The 18,328-nt window shown below is 40.6% G+C and overlaps 1 protein-coding gene across 1 annotated transcript; it reads left to right on the top strand.

Moving 5' to 3' along the window:
- Positions 1 to 5,683: 5,683 nt before the first annotated feature.
- Positions 5,684 to 17,352, top strand: LOC108667027 (ADP-ribosylation factor-binding protein GGA1). The gene is made up of 12 exons (XM_018154009.2): positions 5,684 to 5,783; positions 6,113 to 6,276; positions 8,367 to 8,600; positions 9,079 to 9,291; positions 9,833 to 10,013; positions 10,806 to 10,919; positions 11,408 to 11,503; positions 13,347 to 13,595; positions 14,090 to 14,674; positions 15,324 to 15,528; positions 15,561 to 15,585; positions 15,898 to 17,352. Exons 1-12 carry the CDS (start codon positions 5,732 to 5,734, stop codon positions 15,985 to 15,987), a joined length of 2,208 nt encoding a protein of 735 aa, XP_018009498.1. The 5' UTR covers positions 5,684 to 5,731; the 3' UTR covers positions 15,988 to 17,352.
- The last annotated feature ends 976 nt before the right edge of the window (positions 17,353 to 18,328 follow it).

The following is an 18,328-nucleotide window of genomic DNA, read 5'->3' as shown; positions in this document are numbered from 1 at the left end:
TTATCCAAATCCCATCTGATGCTACAAGTGTTGCAGCTTGCAGGTGGGGACACTCTTCAACCTACTGTCGTAGTCCACAACGCTGCAGTCATTGTGGGACAAACGGACATAGTGGACTAACATGCCAAGAGCCCCCACAAAGTGTGAACTGTAAAGGGAACCATGATGCCTTGGATAAAAGTTGCCCTATATACCTTCAGGAAGTAGAAATTTGCCATTACTCTGTAAATCACCAAGTCTCCTACCCAGAAGTCAACAAGAAACTCTGTGCCAGCCCAGTAAACCAATGGCAATGACAACTCTAGCAACAGAAATCTACAAACCCATGCAACCAGACAGACCCCCCCACCTCAGACACAACCACCAACACTCTGCTCTCTAGCCACCTTCCCTCCCCTAACCTGTCCACAAAAGAAGAATATCAATCCTCTGATAGGTAAAAACACTGCCTCTATACATAATCAACCAGAAAATGTTCAACACTTGCACAACCCAAAATTCCAACTACTGGTTTCCAGCTGGACAGCTTCCCCCTCTAGTAAGTAGCAGCCCAGACTGCTCTCCTATGATGCAGCAGGAGCTGGTTGACATGGAAGAACAAGAATCCTCTCTGCCCCTATTACCACCTCCGTCACCACCACAAATAGGTCCTCAAAACACACATACCAGAACTCCTCATGACCATGCACAAGCCCCCATGCAAACTCCTTCAGCAATACAAATCATCCCAGCTTGGTTCCTATCTTTGCTCCTGTTACTACTGAAACTTCTACTTGCAACCTATTCAAGTGCCAAAATAGAATGCTTAATTGAACTAGGATCAAAATTACAAATTGAATCAACTATCTCCTCACTGCTCACAGAATTAGGCCTCACCTCCCTAACACATTCACAATGACTCTCACACTCCTACAATGGAATATCCACAGCTTTAGATCAAATATCCCATACCTTCAACTGGGGTGACTTCGGCCGCCAGGGTGACTTCGGCCGCCAGGGTGACTTCGGCTGCGTTTTTTATTTTGTTTTGCAAACAAAAACGGGGTCATAAACACCAGGGCCATAAACCAGGTCATAAACGCTGGAGTGACTTTGGCCATCGTTTATGACCCCGCTTTTGTTTGCAAAACAAAATAAAAAAACGTGGCCAAAGTCACCCCGGCGGCCAAAGTCACCCCAGTTGACGGTATATCCAAACAGCACTAGACAACCACACACCAGATATACTATGCATGCAGGAAACAAATGTACCACCCACACACACACACTTACACTTGCATGCTGCCTCCAAGTTACCAGATCAGACTGACTGCTTGGAGGGGGTGGAACATCCATCCATGCCTTTAACAGTATCCCAACAAAAACCATAACCCTGCCCTCACACACTGAAGCCTGTGCCACATGCTTATACCACCCTTCCTTCAAACTTGCCATTTGCTCATTATACCTCCCCCTTGTACAGACAACAAAACTCTCCTCGCCAAACTGACAGACATACTCCAATCGCTCACCACACCTTTCATTATCTGCAGTGATGCAAATGCCCACCACAAATCCTGGGGATCTTCCAACTCAGATCAGCATGGCCGGCTCATAGCAGAGTGGCTTCACAAAAAATAACCTCATACTGGCTGACACAAGTGCACCCACACACATTAGCCCAACAGGTACACTCACACACATTTACCTCACCATAACTACACCAACTCTGGCTCCCTCCTTAACATGGGAACCAGCTCCTGATCCATACCACAGTGACCACTTCCCCCTCAAAATAATCAACGGGGAATAATCAATGTGGCATAACACAGAACATAACACAACGCATAACACTACATGCCAAAACAACACATTGTAACACAAAATATTACACAACACATTATAACATAACATAACACATCATAATTTAATACAATGCAACATAACAATGTATTGTAATAATATAACATAACTCCTCACATGGTAATATTACACCACACATTAAAACTTAACATAACACATCACATTATAACATAGCATAAAATAAAACATCATGATATAACACTATACATTGTAACATAACATAAAACAATACAAGAAATTATACCTCAACATATCATAACTGAACACATTCTAACACAACATATCATGATACAACACATTATAAGGCATTGTAACTCAACACATTATAACACATCATAATGTCATATAACAGATTATAACACAACAAAACATGATACAACACATTGTAACAAAACATAACACAATATACGTAATATAACAGAACACATTTTAACACATCATAACATAAGACAACACATGACAACACATAAACAAAACATAAACCTTTATAATACAACAGGTCACTACAAAACACATGACATAACAAAAAAAATATATTGCACATCATAACATAGCACAGTATAAAACCATAACACATCACAACACTTACAAGAAATCCTAATATAATCCAGCAAATTATAACATAGCATAATCTGTTGTGTCATATTATGTTCTGTTGTGCTATGATATGCTGTGTTTTAATTTGTTATGTTATGGTAGGTTCTATTATATTATATGTGTTATATTATCTTGTGTTTTGTTATGTTGTGGTATAATGTGTCCTGTTATATGATCTTGTGCCATGTTGTGTCATAATGTGTTCTGTTATATTATGTTGTGATATAATCTGTAGTGTTATATTATGATGTGTTTTAATGTGTTGGATTGAGCTATAATGTGTTATAATGTGTTGTATCATATGTTCTGTTACAACGTATGTAAAGTTTTATATTATCTTGTAATGTGATGTATTGTTATGTTACATGTGTGGTGTTATTCTATGTTATTGCAATGTGTTAGGTTATGATAGAATGTATTATAATGTGCTTGGCTATGATATGTTGTGTTATGTGTAGTGTTATGTTATGATGTATTGTGTTATGATAATTTTTGTTGTAATGTGTTTTGTTATAATGTGATGTCATGTTATGTTGTGTTGTAATGTGTTGTGCAGTGTTATGTGTTGTGCCACATTGATCATAAAGCACGTGCATCATTGTTCATCATCGGGCATTGGTCACATCAATCATAAAGCATGTGTATCTGTTGATCAATGGGCATGGCCACATCAATTGTAAAGCACGTGCGTCTATGTCAATCCATGAGCATCAGCCGCATCAATCACAAAGAGCGTGCATCAGTGTTGATCATAGGGCATCAGCCAGAGCTGCACTTTTTTGTTTAGTAAGCATACTGGCAACTTTCTTTCCTGGCATACTGCATACATCTCAAAATAAACCTCTGGTGCACATGCCCCACCTTCCAAACTGTAGGCAATCAATTGTGGCATCCATGCTGTCCATTCTCTGCAAACATCAGCATCCACTACGCTATCTGTTTAGAAGGTGCCTTGGTGTCATTAGGGCAGAATAATGGTGTCCTCAACCTTTATTGTGCCATACTCTACAGACTGGAATAAAAGTATGCATTGAAGTCCCGTTTTAAATCACAGTTCAATTATTCCAATTTCTCACAGTCATTAAATGCCTAAATAATATTGAAAATTTCTGTTTTTGCATGGATTTCAATGCTGATAACATTGAGAAACTTCAAAGTATCTCTCTTCTCATATACATCTTGTTATATAAATTATTATCTGGCTGTAGGTATACATCACCCAAGACCAATTTCAGATCCAATGGGGATCCTCAGTCTTATCAGTATCAAATGTGTATATATAAAAGTCCCCTTACATTGATTGCTAATGTGAGGAAATAGACAGGTATGCATTTATGCTACTAATTTATCATAAAAGTTTTACCATCAGAGGAGGTAATAAGGGATGGGTGGGGTAAATCCAAACAGTCATCCCACATTTCATAGAAATGTTTTAGCTGCTAAACCAATCAAATCATTGCAAAACTAAAAATAGTTTCATGAAGTTAAACATTTTTACTATCTATGTAGCATAAAGCAAATTAAGAAATCATAAGTTTACTACCTGTAAAAATCCCCCCAAAAAATGTGCGAAAACTGTGATTTTAGAAAAGTACCTCTGCTGAGGTCTGTAGTAAAAAAAATATTTGCCTTATTAAAAAATGTTACTTACATGGAAGTTGCACAAAGGGGTTGGCTTACAAACGTGATTGACGGAATTTGCATATCTCATTCCAAAAAGAAACGGTGGCCATTTCCACACAATGGGAGTAATAGGGGACACCCCCCGGGGTAATGAGGGACACCCCTAAAAACGCATTTACAATAGAACCTTGGTTGGCAAAAGCTCCAGTAAACCTAAAAATCAATTACCAACAAAAAACTTTGATTACATTTACCTAGCTCAGTGAAAAAATTCACTCAATGAAAAGTTAATGCATCATTGGTCATCACAAAATTGTGCATAGATTGTGATGTTGCCCGGATTGTGCACCGGGCAACATAGAATGAAAAGTAATTAACCTAAACTATGATTTATTTCTCCAAAATATATTATGGTTGTCACTAATATATTCCTTTCTGTTTCAGGTATGTTTTTACAATCTTTTTTTGTTATAGTGAATTCACTTAACCCAATTAAAATTGTATAAAATTACAAGCCGTCCTGTAAGCTTACAGATACAGATGAAATGCCATATGGCTGCTGATATGAAGCTTACAGTGGACATGGTTGTTGTAAATGCTCAATGGCATGTTATTGGATACGGTAATATTGCATCAATAATATGGTAATGAATGGATATGGTATTAACCTATCATTAAAGGAAAAACAAATAAAAATCACTGACAATGTCATTTATTCTACACATGCATCATCTACAAAGGAAGAGGAAGAGTTTAGAGTACTGTTAGTAATGGATGAGTACACTCCGCATGCTTCAAACGTTTTAAAATAAAACTTTTTATTTCAAGTGTCCCTAATTACCCCCTTTCCAGGGGTAATTCGGATGCTTTTATTTAGTGTCTGGCACCTTACAAATATATGGAATTTTTCAGAAATGCCAGACAGTAGCCCTTGCAAAGAGCTTTAAAATGAGCCCAAACTTGCTTATGAAATGTTTCATGGTAAGAAGTTATTAACAAAAAACACTATAAACCATCCCTTATTGCCCTGTTTGACGGTATTTATGAATACAAAAAAGAAGTCAGTTTTTGAATGCCTAACATGGACGTTTTGATTAATTTTAATGGGAAAATAGGTTTTCTTTATGAAAAAATAAGCATTTTATTGGCAGCATCATGACATTTGCTACGTATATGAAATGAGTTCTCAGTTCCTGCATTAATTAAGTTTGTAAGGTGGGGTCCACTGCATGTACCGTATTTTCATTTTATAATATTTTATTAAGGTACGGTACGTACTGATATTGCTTGTAAAAATATCATGCAAATAGATACAAAATGAATGAAAAGATCATCAATTTTGGTACTCTTGTTTACAATTGAATTTCATGTGCACTCATTTATTTCTTGCATGGAGTAAGTAAAGTAATGTATGGAGCAATAAGTGGATAATTTGAGAATTGGCAGAAGCAATGTTACTTATCTGCAAATAAAAACCAGGCCTGACGGAGATAGGTTGCCTTTTATGACAGGTTACCATTTAAGCCATTTAGGTTTTCCTGCCCTCATGCAATTTTCTTATGAATTACCTAATCCTAAAATAACCTTGATGATAATACTGCACTTATTTTCTATTTCATGTAGTGTTGAAGTGCTTTGCCCTGTGATATGAGCTGCAAAGTTGTACAGGATGCTTGGTGCGAGTTCTAGCTTACAGGAGAGTGGTCTTGACGCCCTTATATGTGAGTAGCTTTACTTGTGTCATCTTGATTTGTTGCTGTCAACTTCTGACAAATGTTATCAATTGAGAGTTTCTTCTTGTTGTCAAAGATTCAGACTTCTATTCAATTATGTTAATTATTGATTAGCATTCTATTTTACTGTTGAACTCTTAGTTTTCATGAATAAGGAATACATACATTCATGCCACAAAATCTCTTGATATATGTGCTGAAGAAATTGTGTTGATATAAGGTATTGTAATAATTTATTATGATATTGTATATGATAATGTAAGTCTAAAATAAATTATGGTGATTCTTTGCTTTAAAAGCTATTTCTCATTGTACAGTGAATGCAACAAACCCTCTGGTTCGGCATGAGGATCCCAACTCGGTGCAAGCAGTTGTTCAGGCCGTGTGTCAAGATCCTGTTCCTGCCTCAGCTGTTGCAGTACGCATCCTTGCTCACAAGATACACTCTCCTCAGCAGCGTGAGGCTATGAAGGCACTCTCAGTGAGTCAGCTCCTACCACATTTTTTAATTTCATGAAATTTTGTTTAACTAGTGATAAAGTAGGGAACTAATTTAATAATTGTTTCATAATCTTGAAATTTTTCTTTTCTTTTAGCTCTATTTAGCCAAGAGAAAATTTAGTTAAAATGATTCATACTAAATGAAGAGGTCTCATCAATTATGTCTCACATCTCTCTTAACTAATTTCATGTACATAGCTAGCTGACATAAGTAGTTATTATAACCAATTATAAATAACTGGTTACAAGGGTAGGGTGGATATCGATTCTACTTAGCATGAGAAGCATGAGGGAAGTACCTCGTAGACTCCTGCCTTTGGAACTTTTTACAATCGAGACGAGACGATACAAGAAGCTTTGTCCCGGTTCACAATAAAAACCGGGACAATTTTCATCAGTCAATGGGAATTCCGGGATGATACCAAGACAAGATGAGACGTCGCAGTTAAAATAAGAGGTTTAAAATTTCCCAGAATTTATATATTTTATAACGGTACATAACGAGGCGAACCACTTAATGATGAGATGTAGACTTTGTTCTTGGTTTGTAGACATATACTAAAACTTGAGACGTATTCATTGACAATTCCGATCGTGGGCTTGGCAATTAGGATTATTTTTGCTGCATATCGTTATTTAACATGACACTTATTTTTGACAAGGGAAATTAAAATTATAATGAAAATTTGCATATTTTTTATTTTTCCATTTTGTAATGTTGTACTTTAATGCACATTAAATATATTTTCTCATGATGAAGAGTAAAGAAAAATCTTCAGTGATAAAGTCTTATTAAGTCCATAATTTAATTAAGTTTCCGCTAGTTTAGGTCCCTCATCAGTCAGCACTAGATGGTCCAGCAACAGGGTCTTAAGTGACAGCCCTTGTATTTATTTCCATTTGGAGTCAGGTATCTTGTGATAAGTTGTGTAACACCTGCACGTACTATATGCCATTTTGTAGTTTCAGAGTTTCTGGAGGAGGCCGTTCTTGCTGATGACATCGGTTGACTTGATAGACTAATATTGCCTCTGACTCCATGGTCTTCTAATTGTCTGACTTACCTAGTGACAATGTTTCATTTACAAGCGATGCGCGCCTGAACTCCTATGCAACGCGTACTGAACTCGTAAAATTCTCGCGTAAGGCGCGGTTAAAGGCTGGACAGCAACATTATTCACTCAATATTCAACCATCCATAGCCAAATCTGCCAACTAATTTAACTACCGAATTAGTTTGGCAGTTAAATGTCGCCACATCTGCAAATGACCGGCAACTGCTCGTTAACAATCAGGAGCTAACATGTTATTCCTTAATACGCTCACTCAGAACGTCTCGTTTTGTCTCGAATATTCAAGGTATGTCTCGTCTCGTTACGTGAATGCTCGTTTCATTTCTACCTGTCTCATATCGTTTCATAATTGCCGGGACACAAGTTTTAAAGTACGGGACACGAGTCTTGTTCCGGTTCATACGTTTATTCCGGGATAAATTTTACCCTCTGTCCCGTTATTTTTGTCCCGGTAATTTCTCGTCTCGTCCCGCGGTTCATTTCGAGAAAATTATTCCGAGACGCCGGAGTCTAGTGCCTCGTTTGAGGGAACCACTTTTTTTTTGTGCCATCTAGTGTTCCAGCTGTTCCAGCAGCCCAGCGTGGTATGATAGGCTTTGGGTTTGGGGTGCAATTCCAAGTGGCTTAAACTGATACATTTGGCCCAGACTACCGTGCATGTGTCACTTGGATGAGTTAATGCTAAAAACTCCAAGAAGATAATGGCGTTCAGTAATTGGAAAAGGTAGATTTAATGAAAATTTTTACCCTTGAAGATATGCAGCTGCTTTTGTACCATTTATTTACAAAAATTCTTAGGTTACAATTTAAAATAATGATTATACTAGTTAATTCTGGAAAGAATGTGATCATTACAGAGCTTCCTTTAAGTTTATTTTAAAATTCGTATCATATCTGCACTGGAGCTTGCATGACTTGAAATTTCTTGTTGTCAGAATTGTTGTGATGATCTTTTTAATATTTGATCGTCTAATTGCCCTAAGATTATTTGTTTCAGGTGATCCAAGCCTGTATTGTGAACTGCGGTCCCGCCTTCCATGCGGAGATTGGCAAGTTCCGCTTCCTCAACGAGATGATCAAGCTGGTGTCACCAAAATTTGCAGGTCAGGTGACCTCGCCAGAGATTAAATCAAGAGTCATTGAATTGCTGCACTGCTGGAGCAGAGATCTCACTGAAGAACCAAAGATTGCTGAAGCTTATAATATGCTGAAGAAACAAGGCGTAGTCAAGGTGAGTCCTCTCCGGGGTGTCTTTAGGGTCCATGTGTCACTCTAATGCTACTGATAATATTTTTGACCCTTCAAATATTGAAGTAAAATGTATATTGATAATTCCATCATAGCTGCACTGCTGTGTTCAGAGGTTTTATCATTGCTGCCCTCTCTTCTCTTCAAGTCATTAAGATAATTATGAATAAAATGTTCATTATATTGAGTATCTCTAGATTTTATTGTAGATTTATTGTCGAAGCATTTAGCCTAAATCACCATGGTTTGTAATCTCCTAAATCATGATTACAAATCCTTAATTGATGGTAAACTTATTTAAACTCGGCGATTCTACATCTACTTGTCGGAGAAAAATTCTTCTTTATCCAGAAGAAGAACCTTTTATGTCCAGATGATATGAAGATATAAATCATGCATTTCATGCATTCCTCACGACATGAACAACTCACCACGTCTCACACTCCATCATTTATGAGCAGGAGGACCCAGCTTACATCGGTCCATTATTCGCCACGACGCCCACGCCGCGCCCTGCGAGCTCGACCATTGAAGACTCTGAGCGCTCGCAGCAGCTGCAGCGCCTCCTGCAGAGCAAGCGGCCTGAGGACCTGGACAAAGCAAACGCCCTCATCCAGGCCATGGTGCGCGACGACCAGCGACGCATGGAACGCGCCAACAACACCCTTATGGAGGTACCGTGCAGCTCATGGTGCTAGGGTCACCGTGACAGTATTGTACCACAACATCCTTATGGAGGTACCGTGCAGCTCATGGTGCTAGGGTCACCGTGACAGTATTGTGCCACAACATCCTTATGGAGGTACCGTGCTGCTCATGGTGCTAGTGTCACCGTGACAGTATTGTACCACAACATCCTTATGGAGGTACCGTGCAGCTCATGGTGCTAGGGTCACCATGACAGTATTGTGCCACAACATCCTTATGGAGGTACCGTGCTGCTCATGGTGCTAGGGTCACCGTGACAGTATTGTGCCAACAACACCCTTATGGAGGCTGACCTCTTCATCAACATATAACTTCTGCTTAATATGACCTGTCAATGTAAAAACTGCTGTGCTTGATCAAGGTGCCATAAACAGATTGATACATACAAACATTAAAACTGAAAATTTTTTGGTATAAATTACGCCACGTAGCTCAAGCATATAAAAAGTAATGTCTATGTAGTAACTGTCATATTACCTAAGTGTTGATGCTCAGTGATGCGTGCAGCTTGAGATGGCCCGCAACAACGTCAAGGTGCTGGACGAGATGTTGAGTGAGCACGAGCAACGTACGTGTGACTCGACGCACGTGTCGCTCATGGCTGAGCTGCACGCGACCTGCACGCGCCTGCGCAGTGCGCTCTACCAGACCATCGCGCAGAGCACCGACGCTGCTTCTGAACATATCGGTTAGACAACTCTGAACATATATTTTATTGTATTACTTTATTTAGAGGCAAAATAAGCTGCTCAGTTTGTTTAAACACTTAATAATGTGCTGAATGAACACCTGAGTTATGATAGACTGAACTTCTGAAGCAATATCTCCACATTACTCGTGATAAATGCTAAGTTGGACGAATAAAGGGCTTCGTTTGACGTTCATAACTCAACGTTTGTCTTTCTAAACATGACCCTTCAGATGAAAAGTTCTTTGCTTGACGTATTAGGCGCGCGGTTTGACTGTCTTACCTGAGTTTTTTAGTGTTTATTGCCTCATGGGGATAGGACAGCATCTGAGTTGTAACACGCTGCGTGCGACGCATTAAACGCAGAGTTGTGCGTGTCGAACTTTGTGTTTGACGTGTAAAAGGTTGCATAAACTGCCCTGGCCGGCGTGTAAGACGCTGTCTCTGACGTATTACCTGCCATGGCCGGCGTGTAGGACGCTGTCTCTGACTATTACCTGCCCTGGCCGGCGTGTAGGACGCTGTCTCTGACTATTACCTGCCCTGGCCGGCGTGTAGGACGCTGTCTCTGACTATTACCTGCCCTGGCCGGCGTGTAGGACGCTGTCTCTGACTATTACCTGCCCTGGCCGGCGTGTAGGACGCTGTCTCTGACTATTANGTTGGCATGTTGGACGCTGTCTCTGACGTGTCACCATCTCTGGTTGGCATGTTGGACGCTGTCTCTGACGTGTCACCATCTCTGGCCGGCGTGTAGGACGCTGTCTCTGACGCGTGTCACCATCTCTGCAGGAGAGATGATCGCCGTCAACGAGGACCTGACGCGGGTGATGGGCCGCTACGCCCTCCTGCTGCAGGCCCGCGCCCCCACCGCTGCCTCGGCGCCCCCGCAGCCCCGCCCCTCAGGTGAGCCTTCGTCGGGTGCACCTCCCGCACCTCACCTTGGCAATATATTCATAATAAAATTTGGAATTTATTCCCAGCATGAAGCACGCATTAAACGGTTCATCTCTAATCTGAATGCGTTAAAGAGGCAAGGAGGGCACAAGAATATCTATTTTCGTCGGGCTTTGCTATCCCAAGTTTCTTGGGTTCTCTCCTTAATGAAATGCTTTCTGTATTTAAATATTAAATGTAGTTTTTTCCTCAACAGTCATTAGTTTCATTTAAAATGAGTGAATGTTGACAACAGTTAGAAATTTTGGTGCATGCTGTCATACCGGTTTATGTGATCATATCATGTATGTTTTTACAAAGTTTTTTGCTGTATTTACAAGGTTTACGCTGTATTTACAATGTTTTATGCAATATTTACAATATTTTACGCTGTTTTTACAAGGTTTTACGCTGTATTTACAATATTTTACGCTGTATTCACGCTGCTTGTCGCGCAGACAGCGGGGAGGTGCTGCTGGATTTGTCCAGCCCCCACAAGACGAGCAGCAGCGCCGCGTCAGCTGACCTCGTGCAGGAGCAACTCAGCAGGTTCGGTAAGTCAAAGATCTGGTGAGCCTTTATTTATTTTGTGATGATATTGTGACGACAGTCGCTACATTATTTTATGATGATCCTGATATTGTGATAACAGTTGCTGCACCATCTTTTGATTTATCCGGATATTGTGATGACAGTCGCTACATCTATCTGTATATTGTGATGGCAGTTGCTACATCTATCTGTATATTGTGATGGCAGTCGCTACATCTATCTGGATATTGTGATGGCAGTTGCTACATTATTTTATGATGATCCTGCGTATTGCAGATTAAATTCAGTATAACAATTGGGTCTCTTTAATAGAAAGTAAGGAAGAATGTTTTACCAAATCATCGTCTAAATTGGAGAATAAATAAAATAAAAATCAAGCTGGGACGAATAAAATAAAGTATATTAATATACCTACATTATAATATAAAATGATAAAATTAATAATATACCTCTAGTAAAAATAATATAGTAAATAATTTGTAATAAAATGCTGGGACGAATTCCTAGATCGAGCTGCAAATGACGAATTGACAAAATTTTGTCTCCAGATTGGCCGACATGATTGACAACACATCTCATCGAACATTAAGGAATGAACCGTAAAATGGGGTAACTTAGACCACTTTTTTTCTTATAAATGATGCCATTTTCTTACTAGCTAAATTAAACTTGAATTGAAACATGCAAAATACAGGTCTATACTCTAGCTTCACTCACCATAAATTGCTTTATGTAGCCTCAGTATTAGGCCTTTAATGCCCATTGACAAAATTTTTCTAAGTCAAATAGTTTTTGAGTTTTGGGGTTTTTTGTAAAGAAAACGAAAAGTGGTCTAAGTTACCCCGCCGGTCTAAGTTACCCCATTTTACGGAACCCTTGTTGTCTTCGCGGTTCCTGAATAATTTTCATAAAATGAATCCTGTCCTCTCAAAGCTGCCCTAAAACTTATGTCAACGGTTGCCCTAGTCTTCATTGTGCTAATTAACGAAAAGAACTGCGGTGATCTGGGCTTATTGCAAGTCCGTCTAAGCGTCTATTTTTGACAGCTAACCAATTTTATGGAAAGTTGTCGCGAAATCTCAATTTCCTGGACTGTCTTTCTGCAACAATTTCTAAACTCTTGTTTAAATTTGATTCCAGACGTTAGAACTTTATATTACTGATATCAAATGAAGAATTAGTCCCCATAAGCTGATGAATATACAGGGTGGGCCAAAAGACACTGAACCATTTTAATTTTAAATAATTTTTTTTAATAGTTATATGCATGAAATTTTATTATCGGAAAGTTATGGTGGAGGGAATAGATTTTTTATCACAAATTCAATTGTATTCTTATCACAAATTTACTTTTAGTAAGCTTAAGAAACTTTATAGTTAAATGTGAAAAATGCACATGTCTACCATTTTCTGCTTCATAAATTGCTGCTCTTTCTATTACCTCTGCCATTACCTTTTCCAAAGTTTCTGGGCATATTTCTGTTATTTCTCTAGTGATGTTTTCCTGTAGCGCCAGTAATGATTGCGGCTTGCTGGCATAAACCTTTTCCTTTTGGGTTTGAATTATCGAGCCTTGATTTTGATAATAAAATTTTACAATTTGTGTTCGTTGGACGGTACTGAAAATCTCCATAATTGATTTGCAGGATCTGGGGAAAAAAGTTTTAGGAAAATAAATATAATATAAAATAAAAAGTTATTAAAAATAAAAGGGGTCTGTGACTTTTGGCCCACCCTGTACAATATATAACATAATCTGAATTGATCTGCTCAAATTTAGTTTAGAATCCGCCATTTGTATCTGACTTGATTAGTATTTAAGTTGTGTGTATCTATGATACGCAGGCCTGGCTGACGACCTCCCTGCTGCTCCCCCCGCCCCCACCACCCCCTCAGCCCCATGCAGTGCAGCAGTGCTGCTGCAGGAGCTGGACTGTCCCACGTCCTCTTCAGTGGCGGGGCCTCCCCCGTGTTTTGATGTAGCACAGCTCGCTCCTGACGGGAGGTCCCCAGACCACTCCTCCCCGGCTGAGGGGCTCGACCCTCCTCTCATCCCTCTGTCAACCCCCGTCACTGCGCCCCAGACCGCGCCAGGTACAAAACTTAACGACTGTTATTATCTCCAGACAAACAACAGCGCTTATACGTGGGGATTCTCTCATATTGAAGACTCGAATGTTGATTGCCTTGATTATCAATAGATTTGTGAAGGTGCCGATGGTTAAGATTTGTTAAGGTGATATTGGTGCCTATATTCTAATCTTTGCCTTGCAATGCGCTTGTTTGAGCAATTCATTAACGTATTCTCGTAAAATGTATTCTCGGACGACCTCCCTTTCCGAAAGAGTCGGTTTAAACATTGAAATAATGCCTTGATTGTGTTTTCTCTGGTTCTGCTGAGACTGTTTTATTGTTCTCTTCTAATTTATAATTGAAGTATCAATAACACTTTTTTATTTATTCATAGTCTTTTGCATACCGTTAGATAAATTTTCGCAGCACTTGGGGGTAATAATTAGGAGTAATGCTGAGTAATAATATAAGTTGCAAGTGTGACATGCGCCATAAAAATATTCTCTTTATTCTAGAGCCGAGCATCTCGCACGTGGACCCCCTGACAGCCTTGAGCTCGTCTCTGCTGCAGTCTGTGCTGCCGCCTAACCAGACGTCGCTCGGCCACTCCTTCTCTGCGCCCACCAAGCTCTCCATGAACCAAATGAAGCTAATGAAAGCCAGCGCCCCTCCTGCCTCTATGCCCACTTCTTCAAGTAGCCCTCTTGATCTCAAGCCAACACCCGTGAGCTCCAGTGAAGTCTTAGAACACAAGCTGCCCTCGGAGAATGTTTCCTTAGCTCCCAGTGAATCAAAAGCAACTTCGAATTCCATTATTTCTGGCGTGCTGGATAATTATACATCTGGTGTTACTGGACCACGTGCGGCATGCGCTGGCGAGACCAGCCGTGCTGTGCCTAATATTTCAGGGAGCAGTCATGGCAGTGCGGCGTGTAACTCTGGCATTAAACTAGCGAATGGCAACATAGAATGTCTCTTGAATGGCGACAACCCAAGCGGTAAGAAGGCCGACTACGACACGGGCTCACTTTCTCGCGCACAGTTCCTGGACGTCAAGCCTCCAACCGACATCTGCGTCGACATAGAGTCCATACAGCCAGGTTAGAGTGAGCAAAACTTCGCTAATATTGGCCAACTATGGGCTTTCTATGCAGGCGTGATTTTGCTGATATGTTCCTTCTTATCTGGAACTTACTGCGTGTTCTAAGAGTAACACATGTATTAGCAGTTAAGGGTGTTCTGACTGGAAGGCATGTTCTGGCAGTAACGCATGTTCTGACAGTAACGCACATTTTGACAGTAACGCGTGTTCTGACAGTAACGCACATTTTGACAGTAACGCATGTTCTGACAGTAACGCACATTTTGACAGTAACGCGTGTTCTGACAGTAACGCACATTTTGACAGTAATGCGTGTTCTGACAGTACCGCACATTCTGACAGTAACGCATGTTCTGACAGTAACGCACATTTTGACAGTAATGCACATTTTGACAGTAATGCACATTTTGACAGTAACGCACATTTTGACAGTAACGCACATTCTGACAGTAACGCGTGTCCTGACAGTAACACACATTTAGACAGTTCCGTGTGTCCTGACAGTAACGAACATTCTGACAGTTCCGCGTGTTCCGACAGTAACACACATTTAGACAGTTCTGCGTGTTCTGACAGTAACACACATTTAGACAGTTCCGCGTGTTCTGACAGTAATGCTTGAAAATAACCTGTATTGTATTGCGCAGGCACGCGCGCTCCGATGACGCTCATAGAGACGCGTGCCGTGAGCATGACGTTGCACCACACGCTCAACGCCCCCCGCGCCGATGTGAGCGTCTACGTGCTCACCACGACGAGCAGGAGCGCCGCGCCCCTCACGCAGTACCTCGTGCAGGCGTGCGTGCCCCGCGCCTGTCGCGTCCTCCTTCTGCCGCCCTCCGCCCCCAAAATGCCCCCCTATCAGGCGAGTGGACTGACGTCAGAGGAGGAGGCTGCAACCCCAACCAGGTGAGTGGACTGACGTCAGAGGAGGAGGCTGCCACCCCAATCAGGCGAGTGGACTGACGTTAGAGGAGGAGGCTGCAACCCCAACCAGTTAAGTGGACTGACGTCAGAGGATGCTGCCACCCCGACCAGGTGAGTGGACTGCCGTCAGAGGAGGAGGCTGCCACCCCGACCAGGTGAGTGGACTGACGTCAGAGGAGACTATAGAGTGTTTTTAATTAAAAAATTGTTTTCATTTCCCACTTTTCGACTAGTAGTCACCAGAAAATGGTTGATTTCAATCAATTGTGCTGAAGATTGCCGTGCTGTGTGCAGGTGAACGTGTCGCTAAAGCTGATGCTGAGCTACAACATCAATGGCGACACCGTCACTGAAATGGCCGAGGTCGACAACCTGGAGCAATAAAAAGACCATCAAGTGCGACTGGACAAATTGTGTGTTTAAATTATTCAAACAAAGTGAAATTAGTTACAACTTGAGACTGTGGCTTGCAACAATCATCATGTCAGGTGAAAAATTGCATAATTATTTGAGGAGTTAGCATCAAACCATGCCAGCTGAGAAATACATAATATACTGGATTGAAAATCTTTTCAAGTTTTGCAACGACACCCAATGAAGAACAGTTCCGGTAGAGAATCGTCTCAATGAGTTAGGTATGGTGAGTTAAGTATGTATGGTGAGTTAATTATCCAGTCATACTTCATGGCAATGAAGTTTGACTATAAATATTTCGTGTACTCCCGTCCTGTCCGGACTGTTTCAGTCCGTATCCGCAGCTGTGCTGCGTGACGCGCTAGTCTCTCATCCAAAGTGCCCGCGGCTGCGGTAGCCCCTGGCCTAGTCAGGCCCGTGCTCAGCTTCTGTTTCTGGGCTTTCTTTTGTAATGTTTTTTGAGGATCTGTAACGTACCAGCGAAGATTTCTCACCGTTTCAACTCGCCAAATGCGCAAGTGATAGTCAAGTTACAACTGTTCTTTTTTTCTGTTAATACAGAAATGGCCTTTAAATGATATTATTTATTGTTACTCAATTTGTCCCAATGCAACTCAGACTCGCGGCATCGTTCGTTTTGCCGACGACTTTTTTCCGCCGCACTAGACATTACAGCGCCTGAGGGACTGGCCCTTGAGTGGCGTGTCCTGAACATGTGTAAGCTTGCTACAATTTATGATGCCTATTTATTAGCATCAGTGGCGTGACTATGTACTTAGTTCGCATTGTAAAACTAGAAAACGCAGTTACGCTAGAGCGGTGAATGCGGTTGATATTATTTACAATATGCACAGTATCCAGTTTTGCTCGGCAAGTGTGTTTATTAGGAGAATGAGATATTTATGTTACTTCTTAATATTTGATAAAATTTTAATTTTTGATTTCCTTGCTGACAATGTATGTTGACTTAGATTTTAAGTCCCAGTGAGTAAGGAAGAGTAGTGTCTTTCAAATCTGTTATAGTATGATGAGTTGAAAATAAATAAGTTAATTTATTCCGTTTCTTATCGTAGTTTATATGTTTTATGCCAGCTTGCAATGACATTCATTTGGCTGTAACACATAATATGTCACGGTCGCATAACAAGAATTATCTTTGTGATTATCATAGAGAATGAACTTTTTAACATGATAAATCAACACAATTCCGCATGATTAATTCAGCCTTTTCAACATACGTCATTTTCTTGTTCAACGTGACCTTTTATAGGTGATTGCCCGCTAGCTACTGGTCTCAGTTGCAGGTATATTGGCACAGATAAATAGGATTTCTGATCATCTTTTCCCCCTCAGGGGGGACTTCTGACGGGTGTCTGTGCTCGTCAGAAGTCCTATGGGATTTCGCGCTCCTAGGGGGATTGTTCCTGAGCGCCCCACCGCTGAGCTCGCGGTGTCTGACTGTAGGTCTCAGTTGTGGGGTTAAGTTATTATGTAGGCAGGATTCCTTACATTTCCCTTCTCTTTAACGCTGCTTCCTTCGAGCCAGCTTCAGCGGGCTGGACATCTGAGACCTTCCGCCCCTTGTGGGTGATGAATAATTGAGACCTTCCACCTTTATGGTGATGTTCATCTTGACTTTCGGTGCGAGATAGCTTAATAGCTGAAGCGCTAGTAAACATTTGGACACTAAACTAAACTAAACTGATCATCTTTTCATGTTTCCTGAGTTTCGATCACGTGGCTACTTTCTTACGCTGGCGACATCTTTCACTGGGATCTACACGCATCGCTCTGTGCAAGTCTGAGTTTCATGCCACGGAAATGGCATTCCCTGCTTCAAGTTCAGCGCTGGCAACTCGATGCCTCTCCTACCTGTTCATTATGTATGTTTTTATGTACGTCTTACGGAATTTTTAATTATATGGCTCTAAGTTTTGTTCACTAAGGCGCAAGATCAACTTTTCATATTTTGCAGTTGTGATGACATGTTCCAGCTTATCGCAGAGGACTTTTCAATGGACTGATGGTCTCACCTTGCTGCTCATGTCATTATTAGGATTCAATTTTCTGCGGGCAATAGAATGATTATAATTAGTGGCTTAAAAATTAACCTAATTAAGTGCGACAATTAAGTGTTGTTTTCAATTTTAATTTCTATTGATTCTCTTCGGGTATGATTGATCTATGCTTTATTTTATGGATTAAAGCGATCATTTTTCTGTTCTAGCTGCCTATTCTCATCGCATTATATAATTGAATATTCATGTTCTGTCACATTGTGCTTCTTCTTCCATTCATTGAATGATCTTTA

The sequence above is a fragment of the Hyalella azteca genome, unplaced genomic scaffold (assembly GCF_000764305.2).
Source record: "Hyalella azteca isolate HAZT.00-mixed unplaced genomic scaffold, Hazt_2.0.2 contig12049, whole genome shotgun sequence".
In the NCBI taxonomy this organism is placed as follows: Eukaryota; Metazoa; Arthropoda; class Malacostraca; order Amphipoda; family Hyalellidae; genus Hyalella; species Hyalella azteca.
This window is presented reverse-complemented; position numbering and strand designations above follow the sequence as displayed.